We start from the raw sequence: 24,223 nt of genomic DNA on the forward strand, positions 1-24,223 counted from the left end.
GGAGTCGAGTTGCAGGCGCTCCTCCGACGACAGCGCGCATCATGGGCTCCGCTTGCTCCCCGAAGGCGCTCCCTTTGCAGGGCCTCCTGCTGGGGCTCTTTCTGCTCGCCTGCCCAGGTAAGGAGCGGAGGGCAGCAAGCCCCCTCGCCCCTGCGGAGCGGAAGGGAAGGCGATCCCGGGCGGGGAAGGAGCCGGGGGGGATCCGCGCGCCCCAGGGCATGGCAAGCCCCCGGGCGTCTCCGTGCGCCCTAGCTAAGAGGCGATCCGAACTCTTTCTTGGCCAGCTGCTCAAGGGAACAGGGCACGTGCTGTTTGTCCGCCTCTCTCCCTCCCCGGTTTAAAAGTCTTGGATTCACCTGCTGCCCCCCTCCAGCCGTGGCTGCAGCTCCACCCCTTCCTCTTGACCAACCCTTCCACCCCCCAGCTTCTGAGAGCCTAGCCCGACCAATAGTCTTGGGCAACAACTTCGTCTCTTCTTCGGGTGGGCGGAAGGATTTGGGGAGGGGGCTGCTTTGCACCTGTGATCCGCCTTCTCCGGGTCCACCTCCCCACACTCCTCCCGGGAACAGCCAGTCGGCAACCTGCCTCCTCGACCCGAAGAAGGGTCTCTGCGTGTGCCATGGAGGGTCGCTCTGCTTTTCTCTTTTTCTTTTCTCTCTAACCAACCGCCTTTAGTGGCCAGGAAAGGGGGGGGGGAGAACGACTCTTTCTCACCCCAGTCCCAAGAGAGAAGCAGAAATGAATGGGGGTATGGGTGGGGCAGGGGTGGTGGAGGCTGGGATCAGTTCTGGGGCTTGTGGGAAAGACCGGGGTGAGGCTGGGGTGAGGTGGGGGGTAGTGGGAACTAATAGCCAAAGGTGTCCATTGGAACGGAAGATAGCAAGGCTGGAGAAAATGGGTGTTCTTGAGTGCATGTGTGAGGGATGTCTCCTAGGAACTTTTCAGCGTAGCCTCTTGAAAGCTCTGGGGCAGGAGTGAGCGGGAGTCCCGGTGTGGACTGGGTAAGGGGCTTGGTAACAACCCTTTTTCTTATGCCTCCTGTTCTTCCCACTCCCTGCACCCCAATTAATTTCCACTCCGCAATATTAATGATACCTGTGTAGACACCGTAGTATTAAGTCATACAAAAAACGGAGGCAGCCGTATTGGCCGTAAGAAAAATCCAAAATATTGGTGTAATACGTTTATTAGGCCAACTCAGAGATCACCAAAAATATGTAAGCTTTTGATATCTCCAGATATCTGCATGGTCAGAGTCTTTGCCGACACCTCGCCCTCTGCTCTTCCACTTTCCTATTCATTCCTTCCTACCCCAGATGTGCTTCTCTTCTCCTCCATAGCTCATATCCTTGCATATCTTGGCCATCACCCCTCTTTTCCTGGCACCTTCTTGCTCAGCAGTGACTTGGTCATTCTTAAGTGACTCATGGGCACGGTGATGTGATGAGATGAGAAAGTACTGTTTGAAACATAATTAAAAGAGGAAAAGTAAGTGTGTGTGTTTGGGGGTGGAGGGTTGTAGCCAGAAGTAACCCTTCCACAAACCTGTAGTACATATTCTTTCCCCAGATGGGGAATAGAAGCTGTGGGGAATGGTGGTTTTCAGATCCTAGCTGCACCTGCTTCAGCCAGCTAACATCACACATACAAGATATGACTATTTGGTTTCAGGTTAACTAATCTGGAATAAATACTAAACTCAGGTTCCATACTTGTGCTCTAGTCTCCAAATACAGCATGCCTAATGCAGCTTTGAACCTTCCCTCCACCTGTAAACTTGCATTAAAAACACCACCCTAAACCCTCAGCCGTTCACTACTACACTTTTAACCATCTGTATTGTAAAGTATGTTAAGGGGTAACTAGTCCTCATGAACATTCTTATCTCGGGGAGCTTTTCTTTTGTTTGCCAAGGCCGAACACGGTCTGGAGCATGTAAATTAATACTGAAGAAGAACGTTATTTGGCATGGGCAAAGTATCTCATCTCTAAGGAAGCACAGCCCATCTCCACACATTTGGGATTAGGACACCAAGCTCAGATGGTGTGGCTTTCATGCAGGGTTGAGCCCCAGCAGGGTTTTTTTTTAGATCAAGCAAGAGACGCAACCTACTTTTCAATCCTAGGCAAAGAACAGGAACAAAGACCTGATCCCCACTTAAGGCAGAGAAAACTGGTTCTACAGAGCTTTCGCTCAGTTCTAAGTTAACAATAGAGTTCACTTTCCTTCCTGGCCAGGGAGAGAACCTAGGAGTTCCTGACTCTGCCACCTCAGTTTTTACTCAGTTTAACCTCTCCTTCTCAGGACTCCAGAATTCTATGGGCCATATCCCTCTGGCACCGGGTCTTGTAGATGCCAGAGGCTGGCAGAAAGGGGAAGATGTTTATATAGTTGGTTCTTCAGGAGGTGAATAGGTTTGGATGCCAGAGTGGTGTGTGTTGGGTGTGGGAGGGAGGAGGTTGGAATGAGGTAGAGGATGCCCAGGCAGTAGGCGGAGGAGTGGGGTGGCTTGTAAATCACTCTTAAGTCACCAGCCCCCTCCAGCAGCTTGGAGTACTGGGAGGGATGCTCTTACCCAAACATGTCCCAGCTGGTTGTTTGCTCAGCCCCAGCCTCTTGCATTCCAGGTCCCCTGCGTTAGCTTTTCCCAGCCTCCTGGGTTCTGTCTGCAGGAACTGCTCCTTTTGCTACTCCAAGCAATGGGGGAACTTGCTACTCCAAGGCAGTTCCTTCCTACCTTGCACCAGGGAGAGGCAATCGCTGGCAGCTTGGGGGAAGGGGCTGGGGAAGACTGTTTTTGTGGTCTTGTAACCCGCCCATCCCAAGTTTTCTCATCCAGAGCTTAATTTGTAAAAGGAGTTCTGGGGCCTGAGCCTGTGTAGAAACCACAAGAACATAAGAAAAGCCCTACTGGATCGGACTTAAGACTCTGAGCATGCAGACTTCTAGGCCAGCAGCCTGCGTTTAGTCCAGGCTTCTCTTCTCTGAATTGAATTCTTCAGGCTCAGTCCTGGCATCGTTGTCAAATTATTGAAGTCTTGTCCGCAGTTCCAGTTGTGTGAGGGCAGGCTGTTTGTCCTGGTTTTTGATTGGTGTGAGAAATGCACTGTGCACGTTCTCAGAACCACAGTCTATACCTCTTCCAGAAATGAATCCTGGCTGAGATTAAACTCTCACACAGTCCTCTCTCCTTCTGCATAACTTTCCTCTCCTTCAAAGATTTCCCACTTTTGTATAATGTTTCTTGAGAGAAGAGAGATATGGCAGCTCCTTCTTATCTCTCAACAACTGGGTACTAGGGAAGAAATGTGGAATATGCCCCTGTGCAAGGCTCTGGGCAAAGTGCCCTTTGGTGGGCTCTCTTCTCCATCAGTGGTCCTCGCAAGCTTATCTGTTGGTAGACAGCAGTGCTCCAGATAGCAGTGGACTGCTGAGTGTAGTCACCACTTTTAATTTCTCACAGTACTCCGGGCATTGTGGGGAATGGCAGCTAGACCCAGGTGTCCGGGACTGCTCTGAGCATGAGACCAGTATTTTTTTTTTTTTAAGTGGAGGTGGGGGGTGATATGGCAGATGTCAGTAATGGGCCCAGCAGTGGCACTTGGGCCCTGGAAGCTTCCCAAGGATACCAGGTTCTGATGCTGGCCATGCCCTTGTGGATCTTCCCTGCCTTCATTTCTCTTCTTACAGGCCCTTCGTAGCATAGCATATATTTGGTGTGACTTCTACCTTCTTTATCTGTATTCACAGCCCCACTGTATCACAGGGGCCCAAGACAGGGAGCTAGTTTTGTTTATAGATTAATTTAGACAACTGCCTCTTGATTTTAATGCTGAATTTTCAATGTGTGGTTGTTTTGTGTGTGGGGAGGTATTTTATTAATGTTGTAAGTTGCTTGGGAGACATGGTAAAAAAGTGGGATATAAACTGATAAATTTCTAAATCAAACGGATAAAAAGAAAGAGATCCTCTTCAAAGGATTCACAGAATGAGGGCATATAGTCAAGATTGCTTAAAATTGATTAGTTGCTCTTAACACCCTTTAACAATCTTTTTGTACTCTACTAATGGTGAATATATTCAAGCACCAAGTAGTGACTTAATTGTAGGACTATGGATGGAGCTGGTCCTTTGTGCTGTGAGAATTTTATCATTCTCCTGCTTCCCTAGATTACTGATGGGGTGCAGATGTGTTGTAAAATTCTCCCCAACTGTGGGGAAAAACTACAGATGGCCAGCTCCCCATGTGGTCGTATGCCTGCCATGATAAGTTACCACTTGGTGAATGATTGCTTGTACTACTCCAACTGAGATGGTCACAGAGGTAAACAGATATTTTTTCCTACCCATTCGATACATGCATATGGCAGAAGTGGGGGTTCAAATCCTTGTTAATGATAATGAGTTTAGAATTGGGAATAACTTTGTAATTGTGGGGTTCAAAAGCGTGGCCGTGAGTATTGTACCCCTGTGTTAGCCAATGGGAAACAATAGAAGAAATGCAGAGCTCAAGACCTTGATGTAAAAAGGGTAACACTAAATTGGATGTTGTGTACTCAATTGGTGGTAAATGCATACAAGCACGAAGTGTTATCTTTGGTGGGCCTATCGAGCTTTTGATAGACAGATGATTGTGTTTGCTCCCTGCTGCTTTATTATTAAGCCTGCAATATATTATTTTGCTTAGTTGCTGTGTTTTTAGGCTGTGGTGTTTTTAGATGATTTTATTGGTTTGGAAAGGGGGCATATAAATGTTTTAAATAGTAAAATATACGCTATTGTGAGAATTTCTGTTTTAAAATCCTGCATTTCTAGACCTCATAGATATGGAGAAAAACTTAAACCATAAGGAGAAGCTCACCGGTAGTCCACAAACTCTTCTACTCCTTGATAGCTACTCTACTATTTCCTCGATTAATCATCTTCTTGCTGTTTCAAGGAACTACAGCTACCCCCACCCAAGTCACCATCTTTGCTCAATCTGTCATCTGTCCAGTGTCTCCCTACCTATAGTCTGTTTTTTGTTTTTGTTTTTTTAAAAAAGGAGGAAAAATTAATGGCTACTTTGGTGTGAGAGGATGAAAAATGTGGGAATGGCCTAGCTGGCATGCAACGATAATGCTGGATTTTTTAAAAAAAAATTCATCTGGCTCGATCTCTCCCATTTGGCTGTCAGTGAGAGCAACTAAACAATCCAGGGGCGCTATGGTTAGCTACGTCTGAACCCAGAATGCTAGCTTGTCTCTTTCCCTACAAGCCAGAGTTGTAATCCAGGGTTTGTTCTTGGGTTCCAGCTCTGGGTTGTCAGGCCAGAATTCTGAGCCTGGACATAATGCATTAAAAAAAATGCCTGGTTTATCTTTGTGTGCGCACTGGACCAATATGATACCAAACCGACATTTCTCTGCTTGGGGAGATAGAATTAAGCAAGGTAGTGATTTGGCCTGGGGAAAGGTAGTGCTTGGATTATTGTGAGATGCCTCTTAGGGCTTTGGCCTGAGGGTATTGTGAATGAGGCTGGTGCGAGCTTGCTGGCTTTCCCCGGGCACAGTGTGTAACATTTGAGGTGTGAAAATTGCTTTGGCTCATGTTCTATGAGAGCTTGGCTGTGTTGGGCAAGTGAGGAATCAAGACTTGGGCCAGTTTCCTCTGCATGGCAGCCATTCCATGAGGCAAGATGTTCATGTGTAGAGAGACCTCGCACACAGTGGTCTCCATTCTGTGTTTGCATGCGTGTGGGCAGGGCAACATGCAGATAGACAGTGTGGTGGTAGTTGGAGCTGATCCAAATTGCCACATGGGCTGTCCTCTGCACAATTTTAAGTGGTGCACTGCAGGCCAAGGGCCTGTCTTTGTGAAGCAGGCCTATCATGGCTCACTTGCTACGTTACCATTTTGTTGGGCTTGATGTGTTATGTTTCTCTCCCCTCCCCGCAGCCCCCTAACTCTGGCTGCCCACTTCAGATCCACACACGTGGAGCACTTGCCAGTATAGTGCAGCTGAGGGTGGTGTCTATGCCACTTGTTCATGAGCAGCAGGCCCAAGGCCTGCTTGCTGTGGCAATCACTATGCCATCCTGTCAGCTGTTGCACCGTATGCATCTCTCCCCCTCCACTTCTGGCTGCCTCTTTCTCTGATAACATCTCTTAGGTATCCCTGAGCAGGCACAGGGAGACAACCGGTCTGGCCACTTCAAGGGGCCCTCACAGCAGCTGGGGGCGGCATTCGTCGGAGAAGGGGATGCCGCTAATTTGCCCTTCGGGGGCCTACATTAGGACACAGCTCCCTCTCATATTCTCCTGGCAAGCTTGTAATCCCCTCAGCATTGTTCCCCCCCTTTTGCATCAAGGCCTCTAAAAGTCCCTTTATGTGGGAGGGCTGTGGTTTCAGGTGTGTTGAGGCCTGTTCCCGTCCCACAAGAACGCCTTTCATTGCTTGGCACCTGCCCCTGGCTCCTCTCCTCCCTGAGGCAAGGCCTATTTTCGCGCTCTTTTCCTCTCTGTCTCTCTCTCTCTGTCTCCCCACACCCTTTTCTCTCGCTCTGTGTGCCTCCTTCGCTTGTCCACCCCCCTTTGCCGCATTGTGTTTATCTGGCGAAGCGTGTAACCTCTTCAAATCATGGAGTAGAAATTAATGATTTTTTTTGCTACTACACCCGGCCGTGGCGGAGCTTGGACACAGATTCCCCAGGAACGCCAACGAGTCACTTATTGTCACATAACAACAGAGTTGAGAGTGGAATCCACTCCAGGGATTTTGACTCCTCGGGGTATCTTGGCTTTCTTCTAGTTTGCCGTGCTATTCTGCAGAATCCCGGAGTCCTGGCTTTAAATCCTGACTTTCTTAACTGCCTACACTATATCTAGGTTTAGATATAGAAATTGGCCATGGGACCTTTTATTTTAAATTGTCAAGGACATGTGCAGTGGTAAGTGTCTCTAAGCATATGCAGAGGGCCTTTATGTTTCTACTGAGTAACCGTAGCCAGCCATATTTGCACATGTGTACGATTAGGGGGCAGGGTTTCTGAGGCTATGGCTGACATGCAGATTGGAGCCCAGATGTATTTAGAAGAGAATTGACTCCCAAGTCTTGCCTTGTGGGGTCTGTAATGTAGCCCACTTATGTTCCATTCTCTTCTCAGAGCTGGGAAAAGAACCCCGGAGTTCTGGGTCTAATTCTCATTGGGAACCCCCCTTCGCCTCATTGTTTCCCCCTCCTCCAGCCCTGCTTTTCTGCTGAAGTTTCTAATACTTCCACCTTTCCTTGCTCTACTTGGCGGCTGCCACCCTAGGCAAGCCCTAGTTCTCCCCCATGTTAATTAGCTGGCTTCGTTAAGCGTGTCTGCAGGCGCCCAAGCGCGCCTGGGATGCTGATCTGATTCCTTGCTCTTATTGCTGCCCTGGGAGTCAGGGAGATAAACAATGCGCCCCAAGGCACCGCCTTCTCTTTCATCCTTAGATGGGCACGGCAGAGTCTGGAGAAGAGAGCTCCGCAGAGTCGGGGGAAGAGAGCTCGGAAGTCCTTGCTCCAGCACTCACCCATGGTTATTTGCAGACCGGGGCCTTTTTTTAGCTGCTCTGGGGATTTGGGGCCCAGTCTCCCCAGCCAGCCAAAGGCTGGAGCTATTCATAGCTGGGCATTTGGTTCCCAGAGTTTCTCACGGCAGTCAGGAGCTGAGGAGGAGTGGACTCTGAACGTGACACTAAAGAGCAAAGGAGCTTGGTGGGATTCCAGCCCCCACTCCCACCCTCTGGAATGCTTGTGCTGGACATGCCAGGAACCTGCTTGTGTATACACTACTGGGTGTGCCATGGAACCCGCTTGCACACATGCCTCAGGGAAGCTGAGTGTCCTGGAACTTTGCAAGCTCATGCAAACTGCTGAGGGTGGCTCAGCGCACAGAGAGATGTGTCATTCAGACATATGTGTCACTAAGTGTACCTTGAAACACCCCTGTGTGTGTGCCACAGGGGGACTCTACCATCAACGTGTATACTCTGTGCTTATTTTTAAAAAAATATCTCCCAAGGTAATGCAAATGCTGCAAGAAGATGAGCTGAATACTGTGACCTGTGTACATTATGCAAACCATGATGGGGTAAGGCAGGCTTTTTCCCTCTTGCATAATTTATTTTTACCGTTTTGTAAAATTCCGATTATGCCAATTACAGGGGAGGTCTGTAAGGCCCTAACCGCTGGAGATCTTTGTCATCCAACTCTTTGGATTCTGAGATTGCCTATGTGCTTTTAATATCATCACAGCCATTAGAGCTACACTCTTGTTACTTTTCATTTTTGAAACAAACGAAGAGGAACAAACCAAGAACATAACAAGCTGGACTTCTCAGGAAGTTGAATTTTCTGTGTGTGTTTGTGCTCTGTGTATGCTGTCACAGAATCTCAGCGTATGTGCAAATCTGAGTATACTCAGACACACACACACCCCTTCACATTTGTAACAAAAGCTCCTGAAGCAAACTGGAGTACGTAAGAAGAGCCATGCTGGTTCAGACCAAGGGTCCAGGACTTCTGTGGCTAACTAGGGGCCTGTGGGAAGCCCCACAGTAGGACACAAATGCAATAGCATCATCCTGCTTGTGTCACTCAGCAACTGGTATTCAGAGGCATACAAACAATCTGGCATCACTCCTTTACCTATATCTGCCTTCAGGAGGAGACAAGAGCTGTGGAGGGAAAACCCATCCTACGGGATTCTGTGCAGAATAGGAGCTCAGCCCCCCTCCTTCCATCTGTCTCCCTTTGCAGGAGCACCTGCAACAGAAGCAGGATGCTGTCAGAGTTCCTGGCAGGATCTTGTGCTCTTCTGGGTCTTTGTTCTAAGACCGGCCCATGTACAGGCAGGCCTTTTTGAGCTCAACAGCACTAGTCAGAAAACTGTAAGTGGGAGCCAAAGCAGAGCTCCTTTCTGCTCCTCACACATGTAATCTGTCTATAATTTGTTGTGCTGTGGAGATTCCCATGGTATCATGACTGGCTTGAATGAAGGTACCCCTGTGGCCCCATGTTGCTTCTCGCATGCTCGGGCAAAGATGGGCACTCTCTTTCATGGAGTCTTCTTGCACAGGGTTTGCCCTTAATTCATGGTGGAGGCTTAATCTGAGGCAGGATTTTTTTAAAAATGTTGTTAGCTGCCCTGAATTTTGTGACTGAAATATAAGGTTGGGATATAAATCTGCTAAAATAAATAAATAAAGAATAAATAATGAAAAGTTCTCTCTATATCCACATGGAAACTCAATACCTCATCCCATATCTGCTGGAACAGTTATGCTTGGGGTGATGGGCATGCCATACGTGCTCTTTTAGCCAGAATTGGATACCTCTTTGAGGTCTGGTGCAATATTCTAAAACAACCGTTCCCAACCTGGTGCCCACCAGATGTGTCGGACTGCAACTCCCATGGGCTCTGGCCAGCATAGCCAGTGGTGACGGATAATGAGAACTGAAGCCCAACAACATCTGGAAGGCCAGAAGTTGTTCACCCCTGCAATATAGGGAAATAAATCTTGGCGTGGGTCAGACGTGGGTTTTTGTGACCCACACCAGGCCGTGTGTGTCAAAATATTATTATCCTACATCTGTGGCAAGGAAATCTCATTTCTGTGTAACCAGAAATAAATGGTGGAAATAAATTGATTTTCATACATTGTATGACTTATCCAGAATGGCTTGTACAAAAAGATGTACACACATCTCCTTATTCTGTTTCCAAAGACAAGTTTTTCAAGGGATCTGGTTACTGGCTAACTGTGGCTTATAGTGGAACAGGAAGCTGTTCAAGGGACCGCAATTCCCCTCTTGATCTTTACCTCTGGCTTCTGATATTTTCTCAGAAGCTGCAAGGTTTTTCTCCCCAGTCATGAGGTCTAGAAGCTTTCCTTTTCTTTAATAAAAAAGGGGGCTAGAGTCCCAAGAAGTCAAGTTCTGAACTGGCGATCAAATGCCAGTCTTGCAAGCGAGAATGACAATAGCACCAAGTATACACACAATGTCTACCTAGTTCTCCCATTAGTTCTCTACTGCTTGCGTCCCTCCTGGTGCTTCGTTTTTCCCCTTGGGCTTTAGTCACTCTCCTTCCCCTCCCTGTTTTGATTCCTTGGTTGTCCCTGGCTCCTTTTTCATGGTAGGGACAGCTGTTGCCTGGGTCAGCGGCACCTGTTACTGTTTAATCAGCCTTCCCTTTTTCCGTGGCTTTGTAACCATTTCCTCTCCACTGTCCCAGGGACGATCTGGCACCCATGTGGCCAGCAAGGGATCCCTGCCCCCAGCACCACATTCAATGGATCTACAATGACAGGATCACCTGTAATCCAACTCTAGACTGCTGCTGATTTCAACTCCTTAGGATCCTACCTTTTTACTCCTATTGGAATTAAGTAAATAGAGCTTATGTTGCAAAGCTAGAAAATAAGATCTAGAAATGTTGGTTCTAAACCTGCCCCTCCACTCTCTCTCGCTCTTGTGTATGGTTCCAGGATAGGTCCTGGGAGTCCTGTACCATGTCTCTTTCTGTAAACTGGTACTTTCCTTTTTCTTTCTTTCTTAGAAATAGAACATGGGGATTCTGTTCCTTTGGCCCTGTTGCTTTTGTAACCACTAAGCCCGACTTTTCCAACAGCTGGGAGGAGAGCCCTTTCTGTGATGGGTGCCCTGAGATGAAAAAGGGTCTACCTTTTTTCAGGACAGTTCCTGGGCACACCCTTAGTGGAGAACTGGTGTGGTGCATTGGATCAGGTGCTGGGACTGCGACATGCAGAAACCCCAATTAAAGTGAAACTTGAGCATAGTTGTTGCAAACACTAGATGACATGATCAACCATTGTCTGGATTACACCACTTCAGGCCGGAGGTGGGGGCTGATATTATTTTTTAAATGAAGGAGTGTTCAGACAAACTCCTGCACATAGAATGTTAGTTTGTTGGGGGAAACCTTCTCCCTGACACACTAACTTTCTATAAGAATGGCTGGGGGAGGTTTGGTATGAAAAGGCCTCGTGTGAACTCACCACCTACAGTCTGTGCAGGTATATAGACTAGATAGATTTACCACCTTATCTGCTGTTTGTGAGTTTTGTTTGAATCTGGGTTTCCCCATGCCTCATCCCTTAGAAGACCCACTGCCCCAGGAAATCTTCTCTTGGCTCCCCTTTATTAGTGTTTAGATGCAGTTTGAAGGCCTGGCTGGACTTGGGTATCATTGGCTGATGATAAATTTCTCCCTTGGAGATGTCTTTTATCTTCTGTGTTTCTAGTTTGTGTTTAATATTTGTGGGTTTAATTGTTTTATTGTGTATACACCTTTGGTAGCTTTAGAAATAAAATGGAATGACAGGATATGTTTAAAACATTTATAAATGTACTACTGTGCTCCCTGTGGATGGGGCCTCCGTAATTGAAGAGATCATGTCCCAGGTATCTTTCCATGCTGTGGGGAGGCAGTGTTAGCTCCATCAAATACATCTTCAGGATCTGTGCCTGGGGAATCATCTCTCATGTGTTCGCCCTCTACATCTATCCCTCTAACATGGCATGAAGCCATATCTGGGTCGGCAAAGCTAACTTAGGGCGCAATCCTATGCATGTTTAAACAGGAAAAAAGTCCTACAACTCCCAGCATTCTCTAGCCACCATGCTGGCTGGGGACTGCTTGGAGTTGTAGGACTTTTTTCTGTCTAAACAGGCATAGGATTGCACTCTTAACATACGAAGCTACCTCACACCTGGGCAGACTACTGGCATTGCGCTAGAGATTGTTTGCATTTGTGCAACGTCATTTACGTTGGCAGTAATGCAGTGCTGGATACTATACTACCCTTTATATGTATTCTCTCACATACTTGCTACTAGGCGTAGTCAGATGAAAAAATACTAATTACGACTTTGAAACTGTCAATCTTGGCTAATATTGTATTTGCAGTTGGCATCCATTCGTTGTTACTAATGAACTTATGAAATGGGTTTTTTCCTGTGGAAAAATAAAGCACTGGAAAAATTTCCACTGCACATCACTACTTGGTCCTATAGTGGCAGAGCCTAGAGCAGTCTTCTTCCACCAGGCACCCTCCAGATGTGTTGGACCGCAAATCCCAACTTTCTGAGCCAGCATGAGCAATAGAAATTGTAGTTCAACACATCTGGAAAGCACCCGGTTTGGGAAGGCTGCTTACAGTTTGAATAAGAGACCTGCATACAAAGCTTGTGCTCTGCCACTGAGCTGTAGTCCCTGCCTAAGAATGTAACACCCTTAAAACCTTTAACTAGAGAGCTTTGGCTATTGGGCGGTATAGAAATGAAATGAAATAAAGAAATTACTACTCTGGAGTGCTGCACAATAGGGTTGGTGACTTTCCCACGCTTTCCCATATTTAATAAATGCGCACATGACAAAACCTTTCAGGTAAGTGACTAATTGGGGATATTTGTAGGAATTATGTTTATCACCACTTAATAAACAAAAGAAAAGCTGCTACATCTTGCTGTTTGAAGGCAAAGCCATCTTTAGTAGTTTCTCTCTCATTCCCTTAATGCATTAAACACACCACAGCCAAGTCAGCTTTTAAAACCGCACGTTAGCATACCTTCCCTTCAATCTCAGCCCCATCCATTAAAATGTAGCCTGCCAGGTGGCTGATTAATGTACAGATTTAAATGGATTAATTTGGGTTTCTAATCTGTGTTGGTGATTGCGGTGGTAATTCTTGATTCATTAATGCAGGGTAGGAGGGTGTGAGTTGTAACATCTGGATTTCCCACCCACCCCTTTCTTAGCAACAGAGTTTCTTCATTGCGTTGTGTATTTGACAACTTGTTGTGCTTCCTCAGAATTTCAGGAAGTGCCTTGTACTTCTTCTTTTTAGCGGTGGACGCTCGGCCACAGGGGAGCTGACCAGCTCCTTTCCCTGCTGGTTGTACACCCCCTTCTGGGCTGAGCATTGCCACTGAGGACAGGAAAAGCAGGATATACATATGTTTAATGAATACATTAATGCTTGATGGTGAGCAGACAGGCCACCTGAATTATTTTTCTCAGCTGTGGAAAGGTATTTGGAGAGATCCTGTTCTAGGTTTGCACACATCATTACAGAGAAGTGCTATAACTGTTCATTGGTCGAGAAGAGCAGCTTACCTCATGGTTGTCTTTTTTTTTACTTGCTCTTCACAAGAACTAAGGAGGGCAGGTATAAACAGCACAGTTAAGGTTCCTGCGGAGTCAATGGGGCATTGCATACTGCACCAAGGCAAATTGGATTTGTCAACCTGTACAAATGAAGCAAAATTCATGTAAAATATTGTGCATCATTTCTCCTCATGAGGAGAGGCTAAGAACTATACAAGATTATGAAGCCCTGCTCCCTGGAAATCCTACTCAGCCCCCAACCTTTGAGGCTCTGCCCAGCTTTACCCACTCACTTGGAAGCATGGTTACACTATCATGAGGGCTAGGAACTTGGGTTTACCTAGAAAAAGAGTAGCCAAAATGGCTACTAGTCCTGGTGGATGCATGCTACCTCCTGTATCATAGGCAGTATGCCTATGTACGCCAGTTGCTGTGGAACCTGGGCAGAAGGGTGCTGTTGCACTCATGTCCTGCTTGTGGGTTTCCTGTGGGTAGCTGGTTGGCCAGTGTGTGAACAGAATGCTGGACTAGATGGACCCTTGGTCTGATCCAGCAGGGCTCTTCTCGTATTCTTAATTCTTTGATGTCCTGTTTCAGCTTGCCCCTCTGATAGGATAAATATCCAAGAGCTTTGAAACTTGCTAGGTTAAAAAGCGGCAACCCTGGTTGGAGCAGGGCTAGCAAAAGTTGGACTTCAGGGCAGGAAAGTAGAGGGTTTTAGGGCTTGCAGGGTTATAGAAAGGGGTACTAGCTGATGGATTTCCAGGTTCATTGGGAGTCAGTGTGATGTCGTGCTGTCAAACTAGGCTTTCCCAAATGTGTGTCCTCCAGATGCAGTGGATTGCAACTCAGCTGGCTGGGAATGACGGGAATTGCAATCCACCACATACAGAGGGCACAAGATTGGGAAAGGCTGGGTTGGACTAGGAGTTAGGAGGCCCAGATTCAAATTGCCCGTCAGCCATGAGCTCACTGGGTGGCCTTGGGTCAGTCTAACCTACCTCACGGGGTTTTTGTGAGGATAACATGGGGGAGGGACATCTATGCTGCCCTGGGCTCCTTGAAAGAACAGGCAGGATATAAATGTAATAATAAATACATATAGGCAAACATTCTACCACATATTTTGCCGAACGCTGGCAGTTGACGTGTGGTACAATTCTCTGTCCTGCTTGGTAGAAGGATACAGGTGACAGAGTTCTCCCTGTGATTGTTTGGTTATCTGTGTGGCTTCATTGCCAAGAATCAGTTTTCTCATTCTAGACTCCATTTTCTCCTCTGCTCTGGATGAGCGGCATTGATTATTCTAAAGATGCCCCCCCTCCATATGAATTAAGAGGCGGGCATGGGTGTGGGCTGGAGGCTTTAATCCACCTTTTCCTGGCCATTGTGGTTGTGTCTGGCACAGGCTCGGGGGGTGGGTGGGGGTTCCCTTCGTGGCCTGGGAGCGTCCCCAGCCCCAGCTGTCACCGCTCTGTGTCCCCTCGGCGGGACTCCCACTAACGAGGCTAATCTGTCACTCTAGCTTCCCTTCCCCGGCCTGAGGGAGGGCAGGACAGCCCGACCCCGGGCAGAATAGCGGGAGCGATGGGGGCCGGGGGGCGGTTGGGCTCAGATGTGCCAGCCGGGCTGCTTTTGTTTGTATATCTGAGGTGGGCCACGGTCCACAGCCTGGTAAGGGGAAAAGCAATTTCTTCAAATAATATGTTAAGTTGATGCTGAAGCGACAATGGCAGGCCTAGTTTAGTTCCCTGGAGAAGGGATTCACGGAGCAAGGTTTGACTGGAGCAGTGAAGCTTCCCTCAGAATTTGTCTTTATTTTAAAACAAACCAACCAACCAACCAACCTACTCAAGACTGTTAAGCTATCAGAAGTAACTCTTTATTTCAATTTGACTGTGAGGGGAAATAGGCAAAAAGAATGCAGGTGGAAAGAGGGTAAGCGCAGCCTTTTAAAAATAATTGGCGATGTTTTGTCAAATATGTACTTTGGAAATGAGAGATAAAATCACTGAATTGTTCTATGTACAGACTGATGTAGCCTTATGTGGGTGACATGATGATTTAATATATAAATTTCCTTAGAAACCTTTTTGACAAAAAGATTTGTGCTTCTTTTGGTAACCAGGGCTTTGCCCCACCCACCCACCAGAGTTTTGCATTTTACCCTCTCAACAACCCTGTGAGGAAGGGAGAGAGAGAAGAATAAAAGATCTACATTGCAGATTTATACCAGTTTTATAGTAAATTGAACTGTCATGGCTTCTTCCAAAGAATCCTAAGAATTATAGTTTGGTAAGCATGCTGAGAATTCTCTGTACGGGGTCACACACTGAGTGTACTGACTGCTCACAGTTCCCAGGTTTCTCCAGGGAGAGCAAATAGTTACTTAAGCCAGGTTAAGTCTGTGGCAAAGATATACTCCCAGTGTTCAGCTCAAGGTCCATCATCTCCAGTGCTGGGGAATCTCTTCAAGCCAGGGTTGGGTGAGAAGGTGGACATAAACATGGGTCTTATTTATAGACAATGCTCACAAGCATTTAGGCTCTGAAACATAGTTCTCAGTGTTGGAGTTAATACCTACCATATCATGGTCCCAAACAATGTGAATGAGGTTTTTCCCCCTCGACACCTGCAGGCTGCCTAGAGGAGAGAATGCCCCTAAGTACATGCAGAGTGCAGTTCTCTTGCCACAGTAACTGCAGCCAGTCCTTCCTCCCTCCAGGATTTAGCAGGGCAGGGCCTCCAAAAGAAAGCACCATGATGCATCTCATTTTACAAAGTAGGCATAGCGCAAAATGTGTTTCAAGGTCTCTCACTTGCCCACACACATGGTTGAGGGAGGATTAACTGCACACTATTGGCAAACACGTACATATGCTCTCCTTCATTTTGTGTGTGTACAAACTTGCAGCGGAGGGGGCAAAAGCATTTTACAGTCAGTCACAGACACACATGTTCAGTTCAGTGACCTTTTACCAGAAGGGTAGCCTAAACAGGTACCATGTACTTCTGTTGGAGGAACACCTTTAACCTGCAAAAACTCATTTACAATGGGAGGGCTCTTCTTCAGTGGGCCTTAAAGTGCTCTTTACTTTTAAACTCAGGAGCAAAGATTATATGCACAAATAGCAAAATCCTTGCATGATTCTATCAATTATGAACAGCACACATAGGCATTAAAACGGATAAGTTTCCTTGCAATAAACAGAAGCAGGGAGCCAATCCTTTCCCAATTATGGCATTTATTTATTCATTCATTTCATTTCTCTACCACCCAACAGCCAAAGCTCTCCAAGTGGTTCACAAAACTTAAAACCATAAAGTGCAACAATATAATAAAACATGATATAAAAACTTTTAAAAGTTTTAAAACAGAATAAAACAAACAAACATTTTTCGTTGAACAGAATTCGGAGGCAAGTTCTGGGGTGCATCCACATGGTGCTAGTCACAGGCCTGTTGGGACTCGATTATTATGATTATTATTATTTATTACATTTCTATACCGCCCCATAGCGGAAGCACTCTGGGCGGTTTACAGAAGTTAAAACATTAAATACAATATAAAATGTTTAAAATCCCTTTATGTAAAAGCACACAGACAATAAACACAAGCAACATATAACTTTAAACAACTTTGAACTGTCAGTCATAACCAAAGACACATCCAGGACCCATCAAAACTCATCATGTGCTTCCAAACACTTGGAAAAAGTGATAAGTCTTCACCGGGTGCTGAAAAGATATGGCTTTGTGCAAACAAACTATATCCTGGAGCCCCCCTCATCTTTGGTACTAGTGGTGTGCAAGATGTTTCCCAGGGAAACTTGCTCACCACTGCTAATCGTCACATTGAGGAATCCCTGATTTCACAGGGCTTTCCCAAATGCAGATTGAAAAACCACAAATCTAGCCCGATTTTCCATGGTTTCAGATAGTTCTTTCCCAGTCTAGCCACCCAAGATACCTTTTTTAAAACTGGGGATGCTGTAGGTTGAGCTTATACTGTTTATCTGTGTGAGTTACGGTTCCTGTCTATTCTGGTGTGTGTGTCTGTCCGAGGGAAAGAAATTATCTGCTTGGGTTCAAATCCTATTTTACCCATTTAATCACTAGTGTTTGCCTTGACCTGTGCTCCAGTTGTACTTAATTAAGGGCACAATCCTATGCATCTTTAGACAGAGAAAAAACTCCTACGTGCTGGCTGGAGAATGCTGGGAGTTGGAGGACCCTTTTCCTGTCTAAACATGCATAGGATTGTGCCCTAAGAGGAATAGTTTTGGGGAATGCAGTCTGTTAGTAGAGCACTGTTCTCCTCCCCACCCCTCGTGCTCTCTTGAGTGCTAGGGAACTGTGGAGAAGGGAGTGCGCATTGGGAATCGTGCTCAGCCGCCCTTCGTGAAGAGACATGACCAATTCCATCCCAGTGGAGTCTGCTGTGTGATTCTAGTAGCGTTACCAGGAGGGGAAGCTGAGGGAGTGGCACACTTCTAGGGTTGGCAGGTCTTGCCTCCCTCCTGGATACATGGGGTGGAGTGCTGCTGGCCAACGCACACTTGCACTCTTGAGCTGGCAAGGTCCTGGAGGGAGCTGGGATGACTCATTCACAGGCCTGACCTGACAGTCCCAGCCTGACCAAACAGCTTCTGGATGTGGGCCAGAGATTCTCTAATTCTTGGCCTTTCTCAGTTGTGAAAACAGCTGGTTGCGGCTTCCTGTAATGATACTGCCCCCCACCCCTAAATAAGTGAAAGTGTGCCTGACAGTGCTCACAGGGATAGCAAATCAAGAGAAAGGGGAGCAGACCCATATGGTTCCACAGTATCCATTTAAGCCCCTAGGAGAAGGGACCCCCAGGGAAGTGGTAGCTGGATGAGGAAAATTAGGAGGGCTGCTCCTTTGATTCCTGGCATTGGTCATTGTCACAAGGAATGGGGGTCACACAGGCTCTTATTGCATTTGGGCAAGTTGGCAAATTGCCTTCTTGTTCAATCTGCCAGTCACTGGGGCTGTTAGTACTGTCCTGGCATATGTCTCTTGTCCTCTCTCAGGAAGGCTAACTTGTGCTCTGAGTACCAGGGATGTAGGCAAAACCAACTGCAACTAAAAGGCATCCATTTTCAATTTCCTGTAATGTTGATTAATGTTTCCCTGAATATATTACAGGAACACAGAGATTCATTTCACAAAGATAACTTTTTTTTTTAAAGTGTTGATTTAGTAGCTAGAATGGTCTTTTGAAAATATCTGTAACAAATAGTTTCTCTCTTTCTAACCTATCAAATTATAATTTAAGTGTTTTAATAGCCATTTTTAAGACCATCAGTTTTCGCCACCTGGGTTTAGAAGAGATTAATGTAATAACGCATATTATATATTATAGTCCAGCCTTGCCAACCTGGGAGTAGACAGTTTGTTCAGCTTCAACAGCTACATTGGCGAAGCATTGCAAGCTGGCAGGCAGCAGCTAACCTGCCGGAGTTATTTATGCATAATTAACCTCATTTGCATACAATTTAGCATGTGTTCGGTGGGTGTGAAACTACAGCCGGTAGACATTTGGCAATATTTCTGCTACAGTCTTTTGTGTAATTTCCAGTCTGAAGCTAGAAGCGGGCAGCTGCTTAGGTGCTTTTTGGAGTTGTTTGTTACCTACGTATAAAGTCATTTTGTGCTCGAGAAGGTTCAGGAGTTATACACTCCTCCTGTTTTTCTCATAAACCAAAGTACTTCTAGAGAGAAAGAAAAATGGTCAGTTTTAAAGAACAGGGTTTTTTTTGCAAATTGTGTCACAAATCGTCTTTCACAAAGTTTGCACATTATTAATGGAGGGTGGGGCTCCTGTATTCTTCTGTCCCCTCAGCTACATAAAAGTAAATTCCTGTCTCCATGGTGGTGCAGACTCTGCAGAGGGAGCAACAAACATCTCTTGGGTTGTCAGCTCAGGTGTACCAAACCACAGTTAGCACAAAACATAGTTTGCAAACCCAGTTCAAACCATGGTTTCGGATTCTCGTTTGCTGGCCAGTGGCGCACACTGATCTGTCTATTCAGACATTACAGCAAACCATAATTAAGATACCTGAGCCATGGTTTGGAGTTGATATCTGAATTCAGCCAGAGTCATAATGCTACTAACCTTAAATGTTCAAAATCACCAGGTTGCCTCTCAGCATCATGTTATTGGAAGGAGTATTGTGATGACTGTGTGATATAAACCATAAAACTGAACTGATATTGGGATGCATAATAAATTTGGAGTTCTTCTGAGTTTTGATAATATGCTGTCAGCTGGGCTTGTCAGCTTTTCTCTGCAACCGGGAAGGCTAAAATAAATTTGGGGGATTTGGGAAGTCTTTCCCCTCTCACCCCGCTCCCCCAGTACAAAAACAAAATTGGAATAAATGCTACACATTGGAAAGGTCTTCATACTATTATTATGTCCTTGCATGAGGACTGGATCCAAAGGGTTCTACTGCATTTCTAATTTTGTGGATGTTGATTGAGAAGTCCCCTCAATTCAGTGGCTTTGCTTGTAAGGAGTGAGCATGGGGTTCCAGTCGAAGGAAATAAGGGCTTGTTGCCTTTCAGCTCTATGTATGCTAAGCAAGAATGTTCAGTATGTCTCTGTACCAGGATCTGGGTTGCTCAGGCACAATTGCCTGCTCAGGGGCATGTTTTAACCTGTGGGAGGAAAATGCTTGTAAGGGTTTGTTCTTCTGCCACCATCCTCCTGCTGTCTTTCACCCAAACCTCTGCTTCTCCCAAGAAAGCCAGGCTGGGTTTTTCTGCATTCACTGAGCTTGGAGTTACATTTCTCCCCTTTTCATGAGCAACTTGTATTATTATTATTATTAATTACATTTCTATACTGCCCAATAGCCGGAGCTCTCTGGGTGGTTTACAAAGATTGTATCAACATACAAAGCTGCTGAGAGCAGTCCATCTAGCCCAGTGTGGTCTACTCGAGTAGTAGCCCTCCAGGGACTCAGGCAAGGGTCTTTCCCAGTATTATTACCTGATCTTTAGGAACATAGGAAACATGACCAATGGCTATGCTGGCTAGGGATGATGGGAGCTGTAGTCCAACAGATCTGGAGAGTGTCAGGTTGGGGGAGGCTGGTATAAAAACAATCTAGTTTCTCTTTACTTGTATTTTCCACCTACCTGTGTGTTTCACCAAAGGACGGAGACAGCTCCAAGTAACAGCTAAATTTTATATTTTCAAACATGAGGAATCAACCTTGGTTTGTTTATTCTTCTGCCCCAGCAGTCCTGGCGCAGTCCAGGTGCAACCTGAAACCATCACATAACCTGGTAGAGCCTAATTTGAATTCTGCAGCCTCCTCCTACATTTCATCTTAAGGCTCTGACCCTGCAGACTTCATGACTTCAACATCAAATCATACTCCCCCACCTTTTCTTTTTCTCTCCCCTCTCCCCCCTCCCCCCTCCCCCACCCCCCAAAGAAGAGATCTGGAGATCTTGAAAGCTTGCAGATTTTCTTTTTGAGTGTGACCTTGCGTTGGCCTGATAATTACCCTAATAGGGATTTTGGAATTTTTTCTTATTGCCAACACAGCTACCTTTGCTATTTGTATCCCTACAGGAGTATCTTGTAATCAGGGACATTCATTACATATGTCCTATCAAGGTCTGTGAAAGTTCTGGGGAATGTTATGTATGTTCTATGTTCCTCTCTTCATGTCATTGGTTGGTTAGGATGGGGAAATGCATAACACAATGCAATTGGGTCACAGAGTAAGCGCACCCCCCCATGTTTCTTAAAAAAACACAGTTCTACTGAGCATTAGAGCATAGAAGCATTAATAAAAAAGAAGGCTAAAAAGCCATGGGTGGGAGGATATTTGGGAACGTCTAGCTTTACAGCTTAAATCTTTTAAACTTTCCAGCCGAGTTGCTTACGCATCCCTTTGCTACAGGATTGAGGGAGTGGTGATGCTGGCCCTTTAACACAAAGGCACTCACATCCGAATAGTGCCAAGAGCGAAAACCTTTTAATTTGTCCTCACTGTTCCTGCTGGGCTTTTAATTGTTATTTCATTTCCTCTTCTGTCTTGGTGTGCCTGTTCTCCCCCCCACACACACACACACACACCCCGCCACTCCTAGTTCTAGGTAAGGATGGGCAATTCTATCAGTTTCGCTTTCCCCCATGTTCGAATTTTTAAAGTCTCAAGTTCTTTCTCTCCCAAACACGGCAAATTATTAGCAAAAGCAAACTGGAACAAAATACTCAGTCTTGCTACCTGGTCTTTAGGAACATAGGAAACTCAAAGAATTATGTTACGGCACCATGGTTTCCATTCATTTCCTGTTTTAAAGCATTTCAGACTTTTGATAAATTTCCAACTGACTCAGACCATTGGTCCATCTTGCTTAGTATTATTGACGCTGATTTGCAGCTGCTGTCCAGGGTTTCAAGCAGGATTTCCTGATCCCTACCTGGGACTTCCCAGGGATGGAACCTGGGACTTCTGCGTGCAAAGCATGTTCTCCGCCACCGAGCTGTGGCCCTCCCCAACTGCATTTGCACTGGCCAAATTCGATAGGTGCAGTTATTTCCAGCATGGAGAGGACCATGTTGTACCTGCCTGCCATGTAGTTGTTAAAGGTGAGGAGCCTGTCAGAAAAAAAGGTGGCAACCCTAATTCAGCACCACAACCACGGCTGAATACACAGGGATTCAAAACCAGGTTTTTAAGAGCTAAGCACTTAAAAGGCATGGGCCTGGATGGATGAATGTATCAATTTCGCTTTTCCTGCATTCAAAATGTTTGAATCTCAAGTTTTTTCCTTTTCCTTTATGAAGAAATTTGTGGTCAGTTCTTAGCCAGCATTCTCATCTATCCCTAGCCATGGGCAATGATGCCTCTGCCACGCCATTTTCAGCTCAGAAAAAAGTCTGTCTGCCTAACAGTTGTGCCCACCCAACGTCCTTTAGACTTTGCAACCACCCTGTAACTGGGCTGTGTGCCTGGCTGTTCTGCAGTCCCACTAAGTTACTTCCTTCTTGGCAAGTCTGCTACGGAGGGCATCGTCGTATTCTTGCCACGGCACCTAATTTTGGGCATCCTTTGGACTTGTCTTTGCTAGGGTGGGTGGGGGATGATGGGAGAGCAATCTGTGCTGTTCCTTAATCTGTCTCTGTTTGAGATGTTACGTGAAGAGGACTCCTTCTGTCTGTGCATCAGTGTCTGTGAATCAATCTCGCTTTCTTTCTCGGGTTTCCCAGCTGGTTCCCTGGCGTTTAGCAGTTTCTGGGCACTTAGCCTTGCCAAAACCACCCCTCCTTTCCCCTACCCGACCAGGAGATGAAAGCTCGCTCCCCCTCCCCTCATTTGAAGGGGCTTATCCTGGAACAAAGGCCTCAGCGCCAGCCTGGAATCCCAAGCAGCTGCTGGCTTGCTTCGCTGTGGGCCTTTCATATTGTGGATTTCCCCCTCCCTTCACACCCCCACCCACACAATACCAAATAGCTGCTTTATTTTTCTGTCCTGCTCCCTTTGCCTCCCCCCCCACATTTTTTATTCAAGATAGCTTAAGTGAGGCCAAAGGCATATAATAACTGTCCGACGTTTGATAGAGGAAGAAGGAGTATGCTTGTTTGGTTTGAGTGTATGAGAAGTTCACAACATGTCAAGCAAAGGAGAAAGCTTCTTTTATTGGGGGGGGGGGGTGCAATGTGGAGGGGGGATGTTTCCCCTTGGCAGAATTTTGGAAATATTCACTTCGAAAGTATGTATATTTCTAAAGTCCAGGAAAGCACATTTAAACCAGGGTCTGAAATGTGTGTATCTGATTCCCATCAAATTGGCCCTCTGAATGTAATGCTAAACTATAGCTTAGCACAGCCTTCCTCAACCTCGTGCCCTCCAGATGGATTATAAGTCCCATCAGTCCCAGACAGCATGGCCTGTGGTCAGGGATTATGGGAGTTGCAGTCTAAAATATCAGGTTGGGAAGGTGAGCTTACATGCCTGAGCTGTGAGCTTAGGCCAGGGTGTCTCAAGTCAGTGAGCTAAATCTGGCCCTCCGGACTTCCTCAGATGGCCACTCCCCCTTCCCTGCCCCCCTGATCACCGATTGGAAGGTCCCCAGCTTTTGCGCAGCACCCCCCCACCTCCCAGTTCTAAAAGGTTGAAATGTGTTTCCTAAGGCTTAATTACTGGCAGTAGGAACTTTTAAGGTAAAATATGCTGGTATTTTTGGTATTTTTGCCTTGTCCTGTTTTGCCTTGGCCCCACCTACCCCTGGAATAGGCCTTCTGAGAGCGTCTCCAAAATTGAATCTAGCCCTCCCTGGCTTAGACGCTCAGCTCACCCTTCCCATCTCCTCCTCTGGGACACCCGTTAAGAAGAGGAGATGGGAAGCATTAGTTTCCTCTTTTAACTAAGTACATTTCCCCGTTACATCCAAACTCAGGGGAACCATGGTTACTATAAACTGTGGGTTATTCAAACTACCCAGGATCAAACCGGGGTTAATAACCCTATACAGTACACTAACTAGAATTGTCAGGTTTTGGATGTAATGGGGAAGTTTAGTGAGTTTAAAAGCAGCAGTGGATGCTTCCAATCACCTCCTTGTAGCCACATGAGCCAGGGGCTTGCCACTGTCCTTGCTAATACCTGCAAACTATGATTTAGTGTTATGATGAAGCAGGCTCACAGCTCAGTAAAGATGATCCTCCAAACCATGGTTTGGAGGATTGGAAGTGAGCCATGGGCTTGCACACACTCCCCCCCCCCTTTGAGTGCAGCTTCCTTTCTCCATTTCCTGTTCAGCACTAATCAGAGTTTGCCATGACATCTGAATCATCTAGCTATGGTTAGTGCTTGCTCTCCCAAAGCAGATCCAGGAACCCACTTCCAAATGTGATATCTAGTTCTGCTGTGGAGAGCAAAAACTCTAACTACAGTAAAAGCACCATCCTATGCATGGCTGGCTGGAGCATACTGGGAATTGTAGGACTTTTTTCTGTTTAGGGTGCAATCCTATGCATGTTTAATCTATGGTAAGTGCTAAACAGGAAATGGGGAGGGAAGCTGTATGT

General features: G+C 46.2%; 1 protein-coding gene across 4 annotated transcripts in view; it reads left to right on the forward strand.

The window, feature by feature from the left end:
• The window catches only part of BCAM (basal cell adhesion molecule (Lutheran blood group)), a 56,936-nt gene continuing 32,713 nt past the window's right edge, over positions 1 to 24,223 (forward strand). For all 4 annotated transcript variants that reach the window (XR_014785045.1, XR_014785046.1, XM_084815029.1 and 1 more), the window contains exon 1: positions 1 to 117. Coding sequence is in view for 2 of the 4 variants with exons in the window: in XM_084815029.1 (XP_084671155.1) it covers positions 42 to 117 (76 nt within the window). In the remaining 2 variants the exon portion in view is untranslated. The remainder of the gene's footprint in view (positions 118 to 24,223) is intronic.

The sequence above is a fragment of the Heloderma suspectum genome, chromosome 10 (genome assembly GCF_057233095.1).
Source record: "Heloderma suspectum isolate Gila_16-S chromosome 10, 16-S_ref, whole genome shotgun sequence".
Lineage (NCBI taxonomy): Eukaryota > Metazoa > Chordata > Lepidosauria > Squamata > Helodermatidae > Heloderma > Heloderma suspectum.